Source organism: Arabidopsis thaliana, chromosome 3 (assembly GCF_000001735.4).
Source record: "Arabidopsis thaliana chromosome 3, partial sequence".
In the NCBI taxonomy this organism is placed as follows: domain Eukaryota; kingdom Viridiplantae; phylum Streptophyta; class Magnoliopsida; order Brassicales; family Brassicaceae; genus Arabidopsis; species Arabidopsis thaliana.
In genome coordinates this window covers 4,217,951-4,234,981 of record NC_003074.8, presented here as the reverse complement: position 1 = coordinate 4,234,981, position 17,031 = coordinate 4,217,951, and the positions used below count along the sequence as shown (strand labels likewise).

General features: G+C 36.3%; 6 protein-coding genes across 10 annotated transcripts; 5 read left to right on the top strand and 1 right to left on the bottom strand.

Annotated features, from left to right (window-relative positions):
* Positions 1-775: 775 nt before the first annotated feature.
* On the top strand, positions 776-3,587 carry ATSPO11-1 (Spo11/DNA topoisomerase VI, subunit A protein; the record flags this gene model as incomplete). 3 transcript variants are annotated; one of them, NM_112156.2, is made up of 15 exons in its annotated part: positions 776-844; positions 974-1,073; positions 1,246-1,319; positions 1,401-1,502; positions 1,649-1,722; positions 1,825-1,841; positions 1,930-1,999; positions 2,075-2,111; positions 2,258-2,305; positions 2,391-2,449; positions 2,544-2,575; positions 2,671-2,776; positions 2,923-3,043; positions 3,140-3,203; positions 3,293-3,587. In NM_112156.2, the coding sequence occupies 15 exons, from the start codon at positions 790-792 to the stop codon at positions 3,420-3,422; spliced, it is 1,089 nt and encodes a 362-aa protein (NP_187923.1). In that variant the 3' UTR covers positions 3,423-3,587. The 3 variants fall into 3 exon arrangements, with proteins under 3 accessions (NP_187923.1, NP_001326966.1, NP_001326967.1); NM_001338034.1 differs by having other exon boundaries at positions 2,671-3,043; NM_001338035.1 differs by lacking the exons at positions 2,923-3,043; positions 3,140-3,203; positions 3,293-3,587 and having other exon boundaries at positions 790-844; positions 2,671-2,867.
* On the top strand, positions 3,574-5,153 carry AT3G13160 (Tetratricopeptide repeat (TPR)-like superfamily protein). Its single transcript, NM_112155.2, has one exon. It carries the CDS (start codon positions 3,804-3,806, stop codon positions 4,986-4,988), a length of 1,185 nt encoding a protein of 394 aa, NP_566445.1. The 5' UTR covers positions 3,574-3,803; the 3' UTR covers positions 4,989-5,153.
* A 76-nt stretch (positions 5,154-5,229) lies between these two features.
* On the top strand, positions 5,230-7,245 carry AT3G13150 (Tetratricopeptide repeat (TPR)-like superfamily protein). The gene has a single exon (NM_112154.4). The coding sequence runs from the start codon at positions 5,352-5,354 to the stop codon at positions 7,005-7,007; it is 1,656 nt and encodes a 551-aa protein (NP_187922.1). The 5' UTR covers positions 5,230-5,351; the 3' UTR covers positions 7,008-7,245.
* A 208-nt stretch (positions 7,246-7,453) lies between these two features.
* Positions 7,454-8,328, top strand: AT3G13140 (hydroxyproline-rich glycoprotein family protein; the record flags this gene model as incomplete). The annotated part of the gene is made up of 3 exons (NM_112153.2): positions 7,454-7,625; positions 7,715-7,790; positions 7,874-8,328. The coding sequence occupies exons 1-3, from the start codon at positions 7,605-7,607 to the stop codon at positions 8,326-8,328; spliced, it is 552 nt and encodes a 183-aa protein (NP_187921.1). The 5' UTR covers positions 7,454-7,604.
* A 2,894-nt stretch (positions 8,329-11,222) lies between these two features.
* Positions 11,223-12,070, bottom strand: AT3G13130 (uncharacterized protein). The gene has a single exon (NM_112152.3). The coding sequence runs from the start codon at positions 11,972-11,974 to the stop codon at positions 11,369-11,371; it is 606 nt and encodes a 201-aa protein (NP_187920.1). The 5' UTR covers positions 11,975-12,070; the 3' UTR covers positions 11,223-11,368.
* A 1,245-nt stretch (positions 12,071-13,315) lies between these two features.
* Positions 13,316-15,672, top strand: AT3G13120 (Ribosomal protein S10p/S20e family protein). Of its 3 annotated transcripts, NM_001338033.1 has the most exons (5): positions 13,335-13,680; positions 13,833-13,871; positions 14,361-14,693; positions 14,882-14,946; positions 15,399-15,672. In NM_001338033.1, exons 1-3 carry the CDS (start codon positions 13,456-13,458, stop codon positions 14,670-14,672), a joined length of 576 nt encoding a protein of 191 aa, NP_001325784.1. In that variant the 5' UTR covers positions 13,335-13,455; the 3' UTR covers positions 14,673-14,693; positions 14,882-14,946; positions 15,399-15,672. The 3 variants fall into 3 exon arrangements, with proteins under 3 accessions (NP_001189875.1, NP_001325784.1, NP_187919.1); NM_001202946.1 differs by lacking the exon at positions 15,399-15,672 and having other exon boundaries at positions 13,316-13,680; positions 14,361-14,709; positions 14,882-15,199; NM_112151.4 differs by having other exon boundaries at positions 14,882-15,672.
* The last annotated feature ends 1,359 nt before the right edge of the window (positions 15,673-17,031 follow it).

Below are 17,031 nucleotides of genomic sequence, written 5' to 3'. Positions count from 1 at the left end.
CCTTAAAATCCGTGCGCTTTACTTTTAAATCTTTCCGAATGAAACCCAACCACCGACGCGACAGCTTTTCATTTGTTTACTAATTAAACGGAACAAAGCAATTTAAATGTTATCAGTGTTGTGTTTTAGTTAGAAATACTATAAATAATACAAGATGCCTCTTTTGTTTTAGAACTTTTTTGGTATCATGAATTCGTTATCGGATAAAATACGTTAAAGCTAAGTAGTATATTCTTAGATTATATATAAATTAGGTGAGCAATCTATCATAGAGAAGAAATGATTAAAATAAGTGTATGGCATAATAGATTCGAACATTTTGGTATGTTCCTCACGTGTCCGAGCATAAAGCTTATGAACAAATCTCGACCACTAGAAGTCTAGAACTAATTCTAATCTAGTTTACCATACACATTAATTATTTCAAATTTAGTGCACATGATTATTTTATATTGGCATCACTAAAATGTCTCCAAGTCTGAATAAATCGATTTATATTGGTTTGATTGTTATCATGAATCTTTTTCACAATCACTTTGCCTAGTTTCGGATCGGGCCTAAAAGCCAACGGCCCAACGTGTTTAAAAACACATGCGTTTTTAAAATGACACGTCAGTTACGTATCGGGCCTAAATGCCAATGGCCCAACGTCATGGAAAGTAGGAACTAAACGACACGCATGTTTAAATTCGAAGGTTTTAACGGCAAGCTTTTCGCACCCATCCCTTTTCTTCCCGTCTACAAAAATTCGTCGACCATTGCATTTTTCAGTTTTGAAACTCGAAAGAGATGGAGGGAAAATTCGCTATTTCAGAATCGACTAATTTGCTTCAAAGGATCAAAGGTATCAGAAAATCCCAAAATTTTCCGAATCGTATTGAGTAATTTGTCCTCTAATCTATGTCGAAATTTCTAGTCGATGACTTCGCTGGCTCTTCCGTTGTTCATCACTATGTTTCGGTTTTTTGAGCAGATTTTACTCAATCGGTCGTTGTAGATCTGGCTGAAGGAAGATCTCCAAAAATTTCCATCAATCAATTCAGGAACTATTGCATGAATCCAGAAGCTGATTGGTTTGTCTCTCTTCGATCTCGATTATTCAATTTTGTTTTCACTTTCTTTGATTGAAGAATCAGACGTGTTTGGTCTTTGGTTCGAGACATTTTTGAAGGATTTAAGCACAACGTCAACGAGTATTGAAAACTAAGACCTCATGAATTTACCATTTTATTCTGCTGTCTATAGCTTATGCAGCTCTGATAAACCAAAGGGTCAGGAAATTTTCACTCTTAAGAAGGAACCACAAACCTACAGAATCGGTGAGTCAGGTTTCAGATAATTCTACAAGTACATTAGTGTTATCTTAATATAGCATCACATTGCGGTGTTTTTACTTTCAGATATGTTGCTAAGAGTATTGTTGATAGTCCAACAACTTCTGCAAGAAAATAGACATGCTTCGAAAAGAGATATCTACTACATGCATCCATCAGCTTTCAAAGGTGAATTTGGAAGCAACGTATAATGTTTTAGTTATGTTTTTCTTCTAAACGAATACGTATTGAGATTTTTATACGGATATTAGTTATGCATCCCTCTTTGTTGTGTTCTTGGCCTTCTAGTAACACTGTTTTCGTCTACTTCACAGCACAATCCATTGTGGACCGTGCAATTGGTGATATATGCATTCTTTTTCAGTGTAGTCGGTACAACTTGAATGTGGTTAGTACTTTAATACTTTCACCTTCAATTTTCCTTCTGAAGAGTTATTATAAGCTGCGATTGAAGATGTGATTACTTTTTCATTCATGTGATATTTTGCAGGTTTCTGTTGGAAACGGGTGGGTGCTCTTGATAACGAGTGCAATGCTTCTATCTTGAGGCATGTCCTTATTTTAAGATCCACCTCATTATTCTTTTGTGTTGTAGGTTGGTGATGGGTTGGTTAAAATTTAGGGAAGCTGGAAGGAAATTTGATTGTTTAAACAGCTTGAACACTGTAAGAATTTGAACATAAGATTCACTTTTTATATTGGCATCAGGAAGTATAACTCTGCAAGTGATTTCATTTCAGGCATATCCCGTTCCTGTTCTTGTAGAGGAAGTCGAAGGTACATATATTTGCAATCATTTTAAGTGATGCTTTATGCTCTTTAGAGAAGTCAAATCCTTATCTCAGCTGATATCAGGAAGTATAAGATTCACTATCTATGGTGGCATCAGGAACTATAATTGGATGTCATTTTCCTGCTTGCAGATATTGTTAGCTTAGCTGAGTACATACTGGTTGTGGAAAAAGAAACAGGTAAGAAAGACCTCTTATTTATGTAGTAACTAGGAAGATGGTTTTCTTTCTTCATGACTAAATCGCTTTCATCCATGGTTTATAGTATTCCAGCGTTTAGCAAATGACATGTTTTGCAAGACGAACCGCTGCATTGTTATCACAGTAAGAAATCTGCTTCATTCTTACTGATTTCAGTTTTGACTAGTTTTCATTTCCATTTTATGTTTGACATCAAAGTTACGATTGTTTTTGGCAGGGAAGAGGATATCCAGATGTCTCAACAAGAAGGTACATAACTTAATCCCAGGTTCCTGGAATACTATTTTATCAGACATTATCTTCTATTGATTAATATATCAGCGAATAACACAGATTCTTTCCAGGTTCTTGCGACTCCTGATGGAGAAGTTGCATCTACCTGTGCATTGTCTAGTCGACTGTGATCCATATGGCTTTGAGATCCTAGCCACATACCGTTTTGGCTCCATGGTTAGATTCTGTTACAAAATATAGATGACTGAACTCGGAAAATTTCACCGCTTGCATTGTTTTTGTTGATAGTGATAATGTGATATGGCACTGACCCATTTCATTTTGAACCATTTTCCTTATGTCACTTGTTTTCTTTCTGTAAGCAAATGGCCTATGATATTGAATCATTACGAGCACCAGATATGAAATGGTTGGGAGCTTTTCCTTCAGACTCTGAGGTATATAGTGTTCCCAAACAGTGTCTTTTGCCACTGACAGAAGAAGGTAAGAGATCATTAAACACCTTATCGCCTTAAATCTTTAGATTTTCCTATTTTTCACTGCTTCCTTTTTTGAGATTGTAACAACTTCCCCGGACAGATAAGAAAAGAACTGAAGCAATGTTGCTTAGATGCTACCTGAAGCGTGAAATGCCACAATGGAGGTATGAAAAACTTCCCTGACTTTTTTATATTTACATTTCAACCAAATGACAAAAACTAGTCTTGATCAAAACGATTTTGGTCGTCTAAGGTTGGAACTTGAAACGATGTTGAAAAGAGGGGTCAAGTTTGAGATCGAAGCACTCTCAGTTCACTCACTGTCCTTTTTGTCAGAGGTATATATTCCTTCTAAGATTCGTCGTGAAGTAAGCTCTCCTTGAGCTTCATACGAGATAACTAGTCTCCAACTCAAGGTAATGCTCATTGTTTTTTTTATGACTCTTTCTAAGCTTTTTAGTGCAAACCAAATGCATTGGTAGAATGGACAAATGAACATAGTTTTAATGGAAAAATCATAAATATACAGATTATAAAAAATAATTCTCAGTTTTTAATTTTTAATAATACAAAGTACATTCACTAATGACTAATGAGTAATAAGTTTGAAATTTTGAATAATACAAAAGTAATTTAGGGTTCATTTGCTTTATATTGTTACCAAACCTAATTTGAAGTATTAAAGCCGTTCCCCTGACTAAAAACCTTTGAACACTCCGATCCAAAAAAAAGAAGAGAAAAACCTTTGCATACAGCTAAAAACGATGTCGTCTCTCTCTCGCTTTCTCCTTCGTGGCAACTTCAGCTTCAGCACCCACACGAATCGCCGCTTCTTCTCCGCCGTTACCGCTGCTGCAGCCACACCCTCGCCACCCAAACCGTCCCTCATCACCCTCGTAAATGACGAACGCGACCCCAAATTCATCACGGAGAAGTTCAAGAAAGCCTGCCAAGCAGAGTGGTTCCGGAAGAATATAGCTGTCTATGAGAGAACCGTTCGCCGTCTCGCCGCAGCCAAGAAGTTTGAGTGGGTCGAGGAGATCCTGGAGGAGCAGAACAAGTATCCAAACATGTCAAAGGAAGGATTCGTGGCGAGGATTATCAATCTCTATGGACGAGTCGGTATGTTTGAGAATGCACAGAAAGTGTTCGACGAAATGCCTGAGAGAAACTGCAAGAGAACAGCGTTGTCTTTCAACGCATTACTGAATGCCTGTGTGAACTCCAAGAAGTTTGATTTGGTTGAAGGTATCTTCAAGGAGTTGCCAGGTAAGCTCTCGATTGAACCAGATGTTGCATCTTACAATACTTTGATCAAGGGATTGTGTGGAAAGGGTTCCTTCACTGAAGCTGTTGCGTTGATTGATGAGATTGAGAACAAGGGTTTGAAACCTGATCATATCACCTTCAATATACTTTTACATGAGTCGTATACAAAAGGGAAGTTTGAGGAAGGAGAACAGATATGGGCTAGAATGGTAGAGAAGAATGTTAAGCGAGACATCCGTAGTTACAATGCTCGGTTGTTAGGACTAGCCATGGAGAATAAATCAGAAGAGATGGTTAGTCTCTTTGACAAACTTAAGGGTAATGAGCTCAAACCTGATGTTTTCACATTCACTGCCATGATTAAAGGATTTGTCAGTGAAGGAAAATTAGATGAAGCCATAACGTGGTACAAGGAAATCGAGAAGAATGGTTGTCGCCCGTTGAAATTTGTCTTTAACTCATTGCTTCCTGCAATATGTAAGGCGGGCGATTTAGAGTCTGCTTATGAGCTCTGCAAGGAAATATTTGCTAAGCGTCTGCTAGTCGATGAGGCTGTCCTGCAGGAGGTAGTTGATGCATTGGTGAAAGGGTCCAAGCAAGACGAAGCTGAAGAGATTGTCGAGCTAGCAAAGACGAATGACTATTTGCAGTGCAAGCTTCGTCTCTTTCCCAAAGAGTAGTTAATTGGCAAGGCTTATTGACTAGTTTTTAATTTAGTCTGTGTTTCCCTCTTTTTAATGTCTTGTTGCAAACTGCGAGTGCGGTGATTTAATAATTGAACTATCTCTATCTGTAGTGTGTTTGTGTTGCTTTCAATTCTCAAAGTTAAAAGAAATTTTCTTATTTCCTTTTCTGGTTAGAGAACGGCATGAATTTAAGATTTAGACACAAAAAACGCTGCGTAGTCCAGGAGTAGAAACGGCACGCTGTTTTATTTTGTTTTTCGCATTCACTGCATAAGACCTAGCCGGAGGAGCACTCTTAAGTCCAAAACCCTAAACCCTCACACTCAACTCTGACATTTTCACCACCTGCACGAAGCTATGAGCAAGGTAGGCTCGTCGCTGTACAGTCGCCTCCATGGAATCTTCAAAGAATCTTCAATCGCCACTGCTAAGTCCGCAAAACCCAGAAGCCAAACCAAATCCACCAAATTCCCTAGTAAATTGAAGGCATCCACCGCCTCTGTAGGAGACGGAGGTCAATCGTCGAATGACGCCAAGGATTCTAAAAATTCGAAATTGACGCAGAAAGTAGAGAAGTTCAAGAGATCCTGCGAGTCTGAGAGTTTCCGGCAAGTCCATGGACTCTACAGTGCGTTTATCCGCCGTCTCAGGGAAGCAAAGAAGTTCTCAACGATCGACGAAGTTCTTCAATACCAGAAGAAGTTCGATGACATAAAGTCGGAGGATTTCGTTATCCGTATAATGCTTCTTTATGGATACTCAGGAATGGCGGAACATGCGCACAAACTGTTCGATGAAATGCCTGAGCTAAACTGTGAAAGAACTGTGAAGTCGTTCAATGCGCTTCTATCGGCTTATGTTAATTCAAAGAAGCTTGACGAGGCTATGAAGACCTTCAAGGAGTTACCAGAGAAGCTAGGTATTACTCCTGATTTGGTTACTTATAATACCATGATCAAGGCACTTTGCCGTAAAGGCTCTATGGATGATATATTATCTATCTTTGAGGAACTGGAGAAGAACGGGTTCGAGCCTGACTTGATCTCTTTCAACACTCTGTTAGAAGAGTTTTATAGGAGGGAGTTGTTTGTTGAAGGTGATAGGATTTGGGATTTGATGAAATCCAAGAATCTTTCTCCTAACATTAGGAGTTATAACTCGAGAGTGAGAGGTCTTACTCGGAACAAGAAGTTCACTGATGCACTTAACTTGATTGATGTTATGAAAACTGAAGGGATTTCCCCAGATGTTCATACATACAATGCTTTAATCACGGCTTACCGTGTTGATAACAACCTCGAGGAGGTTATGAAATGTTACAATGAGATGAAGGAGAAGGGTCTGACTCCTGATACAGTGACTTACTGTATGTTAATCCCTCTTCTCTGCAAGAAAGGTGATCTTGATAGAGCGGTTGAGGTATCCGAAGAGGCCATCAAACACAAGCTCCTGTCTCGCCCGAACATGTACAAACCCGTGGTTGAGCGTTTGATGGGTGCAGGCAAGATTGATGAAGCAACACAGCTAGTGAAGAATGGCAAGCTACAGAGTTACTTTCGGTACCTGCCAGACTTGTCCGCTGGTAAGAAAAAGACCACTTCCAGTCCAGTCTCTTCAAGTGCGAAGACCACTTCCACTCCGGTCTCTTCAAGTCCGGATACCTCTTCCTTTCTGCTCTCTTTAAGTCTGGCGGCGGACTCTTCCAGCTCCGACTCCGACTCTTCGAGTCCAGACTCTTCCAGCTCCGTCTCTTCGAGTCCAGACTCTTCCAGCTCCGTCTCTTCGAGTCCAGACTCTTACAGCTCGTTCTCTTCGAGTCCAGACTCTTCCAGCTCTGTCTCTTCGAGTCTGTTCTCTTCAAGTCGGGAGAACTCTTCAAGTCCGGACTATTCCAACTCGGTCTCTTCGAGTTTGGACTATTCCGGCTCGGTCTCTTCGAGTTCGGACTATTCCAGCTCGGTCTTTCCGAGTGCGAACTCTTCCAGCTCTTCCTCTGGGTTGTTGGACGATTAAGAGTGCTTGATCTGTGTTTAGCAACTGGTTAACTGTCTGCGTTATTATGTTGGACCTCGTATCTTGATATCACTTGTTTAAGTTTGGTAACCAGTGAGTCCACTTGCAAGGAAACATGGTTATATTGGTCTCTCTTGTGATTTTTTTTTCAATTTTTTGTTATTCGGAACTTTGCTTTCCTTTCTAAATGTTAGAGATTTTATGTCTTGAATAAAGTTGAAATTTTCATATTGCCAAGATGAATATGCATGTATCCATTCTCATTTCTTCAATCTCTTATTTCCAAGATGCAGAGTATAAGAATGATTTGTTTTCTCATTTTCATCATAATCTCGTAATCTTTAATTAATTAGCAATATACGGTAGGATTCATCACAAGATTATTCAGATATCAAATTATCCATTTCGAACTACGATATATCCTATTAAAACGCCATTTTAGGAAAAGGCAATATTCATCTTCGATCAAATATCAGATACACTTGCCTTAAACTATAACAATAATCAATATGTTTTACCCATTTAACTTGTTTAGCTTTAGCTGTTAGATCAAGCAACCAAACAAAGAACAAAAAGAAGAATTCACAAGCTTCATCAATGGATTACACTGTCGATATGGTTAGCCAAACGATTAATCTGCTTTAGACCATGTATATATGTGTGTTATTTTTTCCTAAATAAGAAATGTTGTTTAATTTACTCTGTAGAGCTGTGTGATGAAAGTGAACAGAGGTTGCCAGCTTTGTCGGCAAAAAGTGTCAGAAGTCATGCATTGTGTCTACGGTACGTGTCTGTCTACGTTTGTGTGTGTTTGTTTTGTTGATGATTCTTGTGGTTGATATTCATATTTCTAATATTACTTGCAGGAGTTTACTCTGTGGATTTCACCGGAGACGACAACTCAATGAAACTCAAGGCCAGAGTTAACCCTAATGTATTGTTGGCTGTTGCTGAACGGTACGGTGAACATGGAAAGATCACTAATCTCCGTTTCGACGGAGAAGTTATGACTCCTCGCGGCGGCGGTGGTTATTACGGTCAATCAGGCTATTACATTCCTACCACCTCCCGTGGTAACTATGCATATCCTTCGTTGTATCAATATCCTCCTCCGCCACATGTTTATGGCGGAAACTATGCTCATCCGCCGTCAAATCCCCCGCGGCACTCGGAGGCACCACGGCAGGCAACTAACCCGCATACAACACCGCCGTATTATAGTCTACCGGCGCCACCACCAAGAACGTTGCATAGTTACTCTTACGTAGAACCGCAGTATCGGATGTCGAGTTCGTCGGGTAGTGGATGCGTGATCATGTAATGTCTCATTGAGGAAGATGAATCTTCTTTTTTTGGTCTCAAAACCGCGTTTTAGGTTTATTCTATTCTTGATCGCTGTTTTTTTATATAGCGATTGCGTTATAGACGCGGATTCTATGTTTTTTTAAGAACCAAGAACACAAATTGTTGATTAATGGACTCCTAGGGCCATTCCAACTTTGTGGAAGTCCTTGACACACATTTTCTCTTTGTATTTGAAGTCATTATTTTAGTAGAATGAGTATAATTTTCACTATGTTCAACCAATCATGTTTTATCTCTTCAACTGGACATCTGTTTTCACATCAATTGGTTTTTGTCGACAAACAATAGCTATGTGCTCATTTTCATTTCAATATTGCTGGTTTATCAATAAAATGACAACAAGAATAAAAGGATATCAACATTGACTTTATGCTTAGCACTTTAACTTTGTTGCTATGGCCATATGAAACAAAAAAAAAATGAAACCGGGGATTAGATCTAAAACCCAAAAATAAAACATTTTGATCGGATATAATGAGCCTTAAGCTTATATACTATTAACACTAGTTCATATTCCAAGGTTTACTGATGAGTGATGAGTGTTGGGTCCATTAACCTCCCCGTACACAAACCACCCACAGGAACCAGTGAACAAATTACTGATTACTTCTTCCTTCAAACTTGACCGCTCATTCTTTCATCATTTTGCCTTTTGTGGTTGCAAAGAGTATAAGTTTTCAGTGTTTGAGCTTCGTAGTTCGTGCCATGGTTTCCTTCCCTTTGACACATACTTGAAAACAATTACATCTATTTACTCTACTGTTCCATATTAACTCAAACTATAGCATCTGAATGCATTATTATCTTTCCCACAAAATACTGTTTTTGTTTTAATATAAAGTCATATAACATCTTACCAAGTTTTTTTCTTTTAGTAAGTTACGAATATTGATATGATTTTTGGCTTTAGAGCTTTGAACATTATTGAGCATATGATTGTTTACATGTATATGTGGTTTAATCAATTTTCCTCTCAACAGGAATTGGACCCACTTAATATTAATTGTTATAGTATTATAGCTTGATTCTTTTGGTTTTGTTTCTTTGTCCATTGATTGAGTTTACTGTTCCTTCTCCATGTCTTTCGGTTCTACTTTATTTTTTAATTTTGGATTTTGGTATGTGTAGACAGCTCCATATGCATGATTGCTCTATACACTACCATTCATCTCTTGTTAGGTATTTACGGCTTTTTTATATCTATCATACGCCGTTTATATCTTAGATGATCGCCAAAACTGAAACCTACTTATGGAATGATACAAACTAAGATGTATAAAGTCGTTAGTTTAGAATACTTACATGCCAAACTTGTTGCAATCAAAGCCTAATATCATTTTATATAACATGAAATAAGCTGACCCATTTATTATCTTATTTTGTTTTGTCATATTTAGTTGTATAAGTAAGTTCATTTTAAATATAAACGGGAGTGGACATGTTCTGCTGTGTCAAAATCGTATAGTCTATCACTATTCGATAGATCTTTCGCTCCTCAATCGTTTTCTTAAACTAGTTAACCAAGAAAATTTACGGGTTTTTGTATTAGTAATTACATATACTCAATAGAGTACCAAATCTTCATTATCCATTCATTTCAACTGTCTCATTCCTGCTTGTTTGATACATGTAACATTCAGTATTAAACTCTTCTTTCTGGTTTTTTTTTTTTTTTTTTTTTTTTTTTGGTGTTTTCACGTTGATCAATTGAATTAGTCAAATCAAATGTTTTCCTTTTAATAAAAACCTCTCGAAAGGACTAGAGAAAAGATAAATCACATTAAATGGAACATGCATGATGCTAGCTAGTGTAGTTGAACCGTTTCAGAAAACAAAACAAAAAGTTGTTCAAAGTGAAAACCCAACTAAGCGATCGACTAGAAGATTCTCAACAAATTTCACAGTAACTTTATTTTTTAATATTCAAATAAAAATGATCTTATGGAGACTAGTGATGATGAATATGTAGGATAGGATAGTGGGGGAACTGATAAAAAAAAAGTATGGAGGTCTAAAACTAAAAGCAGAGAGCAGAGAATCTATATATGGAGTCTTTAAAGCAAACTTATATTACTTTTTAAACATATATTCGATTCTTCGTTCTCGTTGATAAATATTCTACAGGTTGTACATATGGATTGATGGATCATGGGATTAAATATATGTACACAATACATCATTTTGACGTAACTTATAACATTGTTAGAATTTTGTAATGAGTCTGAAAGTTTCTACAGTTATCATCTTAGGGCTTACTAATAGCTATTATATTATTGTTAAGAATACGTAATAACATTGATAAATGCGTATGTACATTTTACTTTTACCAAACCCATGATCAATTTAAAGAAATCTATACGTACTGTTCAAGCTTGGAATCATGGTACCGGATGTTCTGTTGGCCACGGAATCAGCAAAAGTTATCAGATCAAGAAAATTAAACATTTTAAAAATCAACTATAGCCAAGAAATAGAAAAAAATGGCTCAATCCATCACATATCATGTTTACACGAAAGTACATCATCTCCTAAAAGACATATAGAATTAGGAATATCCATCATACGTTTTTCTTTGACATTGAAAATTCATTATATGCAAAGGTATACACGTGTGCATGCACGGACAGCATTATTCCCCCGAAACTATCGGGTGTAGACAACACACCGCTAAAAACATGTAGTACATCAGTCTAGCCTATAGAACTAATAATGGAGTTCGATATGAAATATGTAAACATATAATTTTGTATGTATATGATCATATTGTAGTTTAATCGTATTTGACGAGTTTCATTTTTGCATAATATATACGAGGTAACAATTTTCAAGAAAAAGTGTAACGCGAGAGAATTACTTAGATTTAAAAAGGATTCCATTAAAAGAGATGCTTACAGAGGCTAGGAGGATGTAGAAGAAGCTAGAAAACGTAACTCGCTCTCTATATGAGCAAATTGCGTTTGATTAAACTTAAACAAAACTGATTAATTAGAAAGTACTCAAACAAGGATTAAATGCCGTTTAGCTTCGATTCTAAGCTCTTCCTTCATCTTTCTGATGAACTCGTCGAATTTCTTATTCATCTCCTCCTCCGTCGATGTCATCACTCCTACGTTCCCTTCTTCTTCCTCGTTTATAGATCCGCCACGAAGACCACACTCTTCCTCTCCATCATTATCTGCTAATGTGTTGTCGTCGTCATCTTCTTCTTCGTTGTCCTCGGTTTCTTGATGTTTTGTATCTTCCTCCACTGTAACTTCCTCTGCAAGAAAGGACTCTGTTCCTATTCCATGATCAGATTTATACTCTAGCTCCAGTATCGTAGTGTAACTCTCGAAATCTCCATAATCAAAGGTTTTATCGGTATTACTCCAAATTTTCTCTATTGGTTTGGACGAAGCGACCAAACCAGAACACTTAGCAACAACCACTACGAGACCATTGCAGAGGAGGAACATGTAGTTTTTATCTACTGCGTGTGTTACGAGTTGGATCATGAACCTATATAAATAGAAGTCGTGGCTGGTTAAAAGAGATAAAATCCACATCGAAACTGCTATAAACTTGGTCAATTTCTTCAGAAACTCCGGTTTTATTTGATCCATCTCTCTGGTTTCTTTTCTTTGGTTTTGTGAGTGAATGGTGAGGACTAGAATAAGAAGAAGAAGAAGAAGGAATTAAACAGGTTAAAGTGTAATTGTGCAAAGCGTTACACTACACTCAACGGCTTTGGTATTTATAGAATTTAAGCCAAAGGCAATGGGCATCTGTGGATGATTTTACCAAACCACCCCTTGTTCTGAAGCTGCATGGCTGCATGCCACGTGTGAAGTGTGATTTCCCAGTTATGTGGATAAAAAAAAGTCTCTGTGTTTCTTCTATTGTTTGTTTGTCAACTAATCCATGTTTTCTTATGTCCTATTATTGGTTACATTGCGAAACGACCTCTGGTTAGTGTTCCAAAAGTTCCGAATCTTTTATGACCTCTGATGGAATTCGGATTTTTTTTCTTTTTATATCATCAAGCTATACATGATGACTTAGCTTTTATGGTATGTTAATGGTAAAGGAATATGACTTTTAAGTCATGTATAGCTTGATGATATATATAAAAAAAAATACTCATGATTGAGACAAATACAAACGGAATAGTAAGGGATGATTGGTCTTTGAATAGTGTGAGGGCTTGTGGACAATAATATTTAGAAGATGTCATTGTCTTTTATGTCTTTGATTGGTTTAAGTCATTTTCCTTCTTTAAATTGCATGGATTTGGCGACATCATTATGTTAATTGTTAGGCTTCTTCTACATGTATTTTGCTTTTATTAAAAAAAAATTATACTTGAACTACGCTAACACCTTATATTTCCGTGTGAGATTATGGATCACACATTTGAAGGTATATATTTACAGATTATGGATCACACAATTACAGATAAAATTAAGAACAATGCATTTAAAAGTCAAAAATCAAAACTACGGAATCCTTCCTTGATATTATTGTCTTTTGTATTCAAATTAATATTATTTTATGAGTTTGTATTATTTCATCGAATATTTATATTGTCCATTTTTTTCCACATTCATTGCATATTTTCATGGGGTTTTGTTTGTCAAGTAGTTCATTTTGTCTTCCACTTTTCTTAAATTTTCCATCTACTTCACGAATGTTTGTGTGTTGAATTTTCCAAAAGATATTTATGAGATACAAAAGAATCTTCTAAAGACAGATCACAATCCACAAGAAAGAAAATACCGAAAGACAAATGAATCATATTTTACTAGGTTAGAATATTTTTGGTCCCCAAAAGAACTATAAAATATGGGCCTAATGGGTACTTTTGGTCCCTAACAGAAACTATACAATTTGGGCCTAATGGGTATTCATTTATAATAAGCGTAGGCCTTTTAATGAATTAATGGGCTTAGAATAAATAATATCTCATCATTTAAAAAAGAGAGAAAAAGGTTTTGGATAAAATGGATAACCCTCAAGAAGAAGCTGCTGAAGAAGAAACCTCATCCTTCGAACGTTAAGAGGAAGAAGAATAAGAGAAATCGATTCGTGGTTTTGGGAAAATTCAATGGCGGTTTCTACTGTATCGTCGTTTCTATTGCCATCTTTCGGCATTCCAAGCTCTTCGCCTTCTTCTACCAGACTCAAAGTCTCTCTGCTGCCTTCATCTTCTACCCATGGCGGCCTTAGTTCCTGCGTCCTTACGAAACCATCCGTCTCGCTTACGAAGGTCTTCGCTGTTCCCGATACCCTAGATCCAACTCCAGAAATTCTCGATGAACCCGCCTCTGAGGTACACTCTTTCCTCTGTCAGTCTCGGATTCGATTGTTTGCAGAGCTAATGCGAAATTTGGGGGGGGGGGGGGAAAGACATTGTTTTGCAGAATCATTTAGCACTTTGATGTTAATTCTGTTAATAATAGTCTTTGTGTCTGTGTGATTCAGGTTCCGAGCTCTTCATCCATCAGTGTAGACGCGGATAAGGTATATTCCGTTACTGTTACAGCTCACTTACTAGAATACAGATTTTACGAGTACTTGTGCATTGGTGTGTTCTAAATTCTGTGTCCATCTTCGTCAAAACAGTAGACTTTTTTGCTTTACTACGTTTTCACAGCGCTAAAAAGTATCATATCTGTTCTAACACCAATGCCCATTGCTGTGTTAGAGGTCACTGCTAGAAATTGATACGCAAATTTTCAAATTTGATGTCTTCAATGTCTATCTTTGTCAGATCAATAGACTTCTTTGGTTTACTACGTTTTTTCAGAGCGATAAAGAGTCTCATTTGTGTGAAATGCCTTCAAGTAGATATCATCTTGTATATACAGGAAAGGAGAAGTAATTGTATAGAAATCTTGATCGTCTTTAGATGGTATCTTCATAAGATTTGCCACAATAGAGTTTTGTTTTAAGGGGTCTTGTGGAGTTTCATTGTGTTTGGTTTAATTTGATTTATTTTTGTGTTATCAGATGGCGCCAAAGCAAAAGATTAGGATCAAGCTTAGATCATACTGGGTGCCTCTTATTGAGGACTCATGCAAGCAGATACTTGATGCTGCGAGAAACACCAATGCAAAGACGATGGGTCCTGTTCCATTGCCAACCAAGAAGCGTATCTACTGTGTTCTCAAGTCTCCTCACGTTCACAAGGATGCTAGGTTCCATTTTGAAATCCGGACACACCAGCGCATGATTGATATTCTCTACCCGACTGCTCAAACTATCGATTCTTTGATGCAACTTGATCTTCCTGCTGGTGTCGATGTGGAAGTGAAGCTCTGAAGAAGAAGCGTAACTACAATGGTAACAAACAAAAAAAGTGATCTCTCTTCTTAATGGTTTTTGAATATTGATGTGTCTTAGCTACTGAAACTGCACATAGGCTCCAATATTTATCCTCAAAAACAAAACTTCATCAAATTACAATCTTTCTCTGTTGACCATCAAGATCTTGATGCTTGTTCTTAACCAAAGTGTTTTTTCTTCCTCAGATGTGATGGGCACTTTTGCATTGAATGAACAGACTGTTTCAGATCAACTACATTGCTTAGAACTGGTAAGCCTTGTATCATCTTTTTTGAGAACCTTTGTAACGAAAATGTAAGTTGTATTATCTGGTCCTTGGAATCTATCTTTAGCGATGCTTGGTTCTTAGTTGATGAACATATCCTTAATTAAGCAAGTTCAAAGGAATTTGTTTTTGTTTTACTAATTGTTATGCAGTTTGCCTGTGTCCATTATGATAAGTTTTTTTATTTTTGTTGTATTCAAAGTGGAATCTTTTTTTTGAATATAAGTATTATAGTAGTATTATAGTAGGAATAAGAAGATGCACAACTTGAGTTATTTTAAAACCAGGAGGTTGGAATCTTGAAAGCGACTTCATTATTATAATAAACGTATAAGTTCGTTTATCCACAAACTCAATAGGGAAATTATAATTTTTTGTCACAACACATTTCATTTATCAATTATCCTCTAGACTCAGTTCGTCTCTTTTCTTAGCAGCCAATTAAAACCTGCAAGTGTTGTTTTACCAGTCTTTCCTTTCCAAGCTTACGAAACGATCCAAGGGAAAAAACAGTAATGGTTTCGAATTTATGTCTGATAAGTCGATGGCGCTTTTTCTTATCTAATTTGGAATTTTGGATGATGCAGAAATTGTCAACCCCCCAATATTATAAAGTTGAAGAATATTCTTTTCCATGTTCAATCATACACACAACTATATCATTATTTTAATCATATGAAATGGTTTTTGGTATAGTAAGAAGTGGTTCATTGTAAGATAATGTCTTGACCAAAGAAGAAAGAAAACGAATAGTCGCCAAAATTGAATTTGGTTTAAGTAGATGAGACAATGATGTGGCGGTTTATAATAGTCGTTAAAGTTAAGGCATATTCCCACGATATACCAACATGGACCGTCCATTATTATTTATTTTGATTATAGTTTGTTCTCAAAAACACTCGAATAAATTGCTTTTTTTTTTCACAGCATTACTGAAATCATACATAATTTCTGCTTCCATAATCTTATATTTTACGAGATCGGTTTTATGATAAACTTTCAAGTAGTACCATTATGGGTTGTATTTTCTTTTACTACCATTTTGGGTTTATTGCAATTTGCATAAACATATTCAAAACTATTTTGCGTTCAACCAAATGGTTAAACTCTGGTTCATATTGATATACCAAAACACTCATATTGGATCAAATATGTAAGGTGATAATAACACTGATATGAACTAGTATACTATGTCTTATGAGTCACTATTTTCTCTAACTTTAATAAAAGTTTAGCTGTGATTCATTATTCGTGATTATGGTATCCTCATATCAGAATTGCTTTGTTCTAATTCAGTCTTATTGTTCACTAATCCTGATCGAAAATACATGGCCACATTAGAAGCATCAAACAAACAGGGTTTTATGTTTTCCACACTCGAAGAGACAATATTTTCAACGGCTGAAACTGAAAGGAAACAAAATATAATTTTAAGACAAAAAAAAAAGAAAAGAAAACATATATTTCTTCTTTTGGTTGTAGTATTTTGAGACCTCACTGATTGTCGGAAAATAATTGGAGGGGTTCCCACTGATTTTGAATTTCTGTAATACCAATTGTTTGTTTTATTAGAAAACAACACCTTCAATTTGTATTTTCCCCTTGTTGTTTGGGATGGCAGTTACTTAAATAAAATATTTATCTAAAACCCATCGAAGAAATTGATTCTAAACATAACAAATAGTTATTTTTTTTCACACAATCTCACTTGGATATAGTTTATTAAGTCGCTGGTAGTCAAATATCTTCGTTTTAACATATAAGCTTTTTATTATGTTAATTTTTTGGTTTTCACATCATATGATTATGTTAATTGATAAAGCTATTTAATTGATCAGAAAGAGCGAGAGCCACATGATAAATTCAAGTGACTTTGGCTTGAAAATAGGACGATGGCTTCACGGATCTATAGACTAACTAAGTCATCTGTCATTACATACGTCACGTTTATTTCATTTTATAATTACAAAAACACCAAAGTTAAATCAAATTATTCTTTGTTTTTGTCAACTGATTTGATATTGATAAATTTGTTGAAATTAAGTATATAGTACACACGGGAGTGACTAA

Bases quoted from the DNA above. Each gene is read 5' to 3' on its own strand.
- AT3G13150 (NM_112154.4), top strand. From the start codon at position 5,352: ATGAGCAAGGTAGGCTCGTCGCTGTACAGTCGCCTCCATGGAATCTTC.
- AT3G13130 (NM_112152.3), bottom strand. From the start codon at position 11,974: ATGGATCAAATAAAACCGGAGTTTCTGAAGAAATTGACCAAGTTTATA.
- AT3G13120 (NM_001338033.1), top strand. From the start codon at position 13,456: ATGGCGGTTTCTACTGTATCGTCGTTTCTATTGCCATCTTTCGGCATT. The intron at 13,681-13,832 runs GTACACTCTTTC...TGTGTGATTCAG, and splicing joins TCGATGAACCCGCCTCTGAG to GTTCCGAGCTCTTCATCCAT. The intron at 13,872-14,360 runs GTATATTCCGTT...TTGTGTTATCAG, and splicing joins TCAGTGTAGACGCGGATAAG to ATGGCGCCAAAGCAAAAGAT.
- AT3G13160 (NM_112155.2), top strand. From the start codon at position 3,804: ATGTCGTCTCTCTCTCGCTTTCTCCTTCGTGGCAACTTCAGCTTCAGC.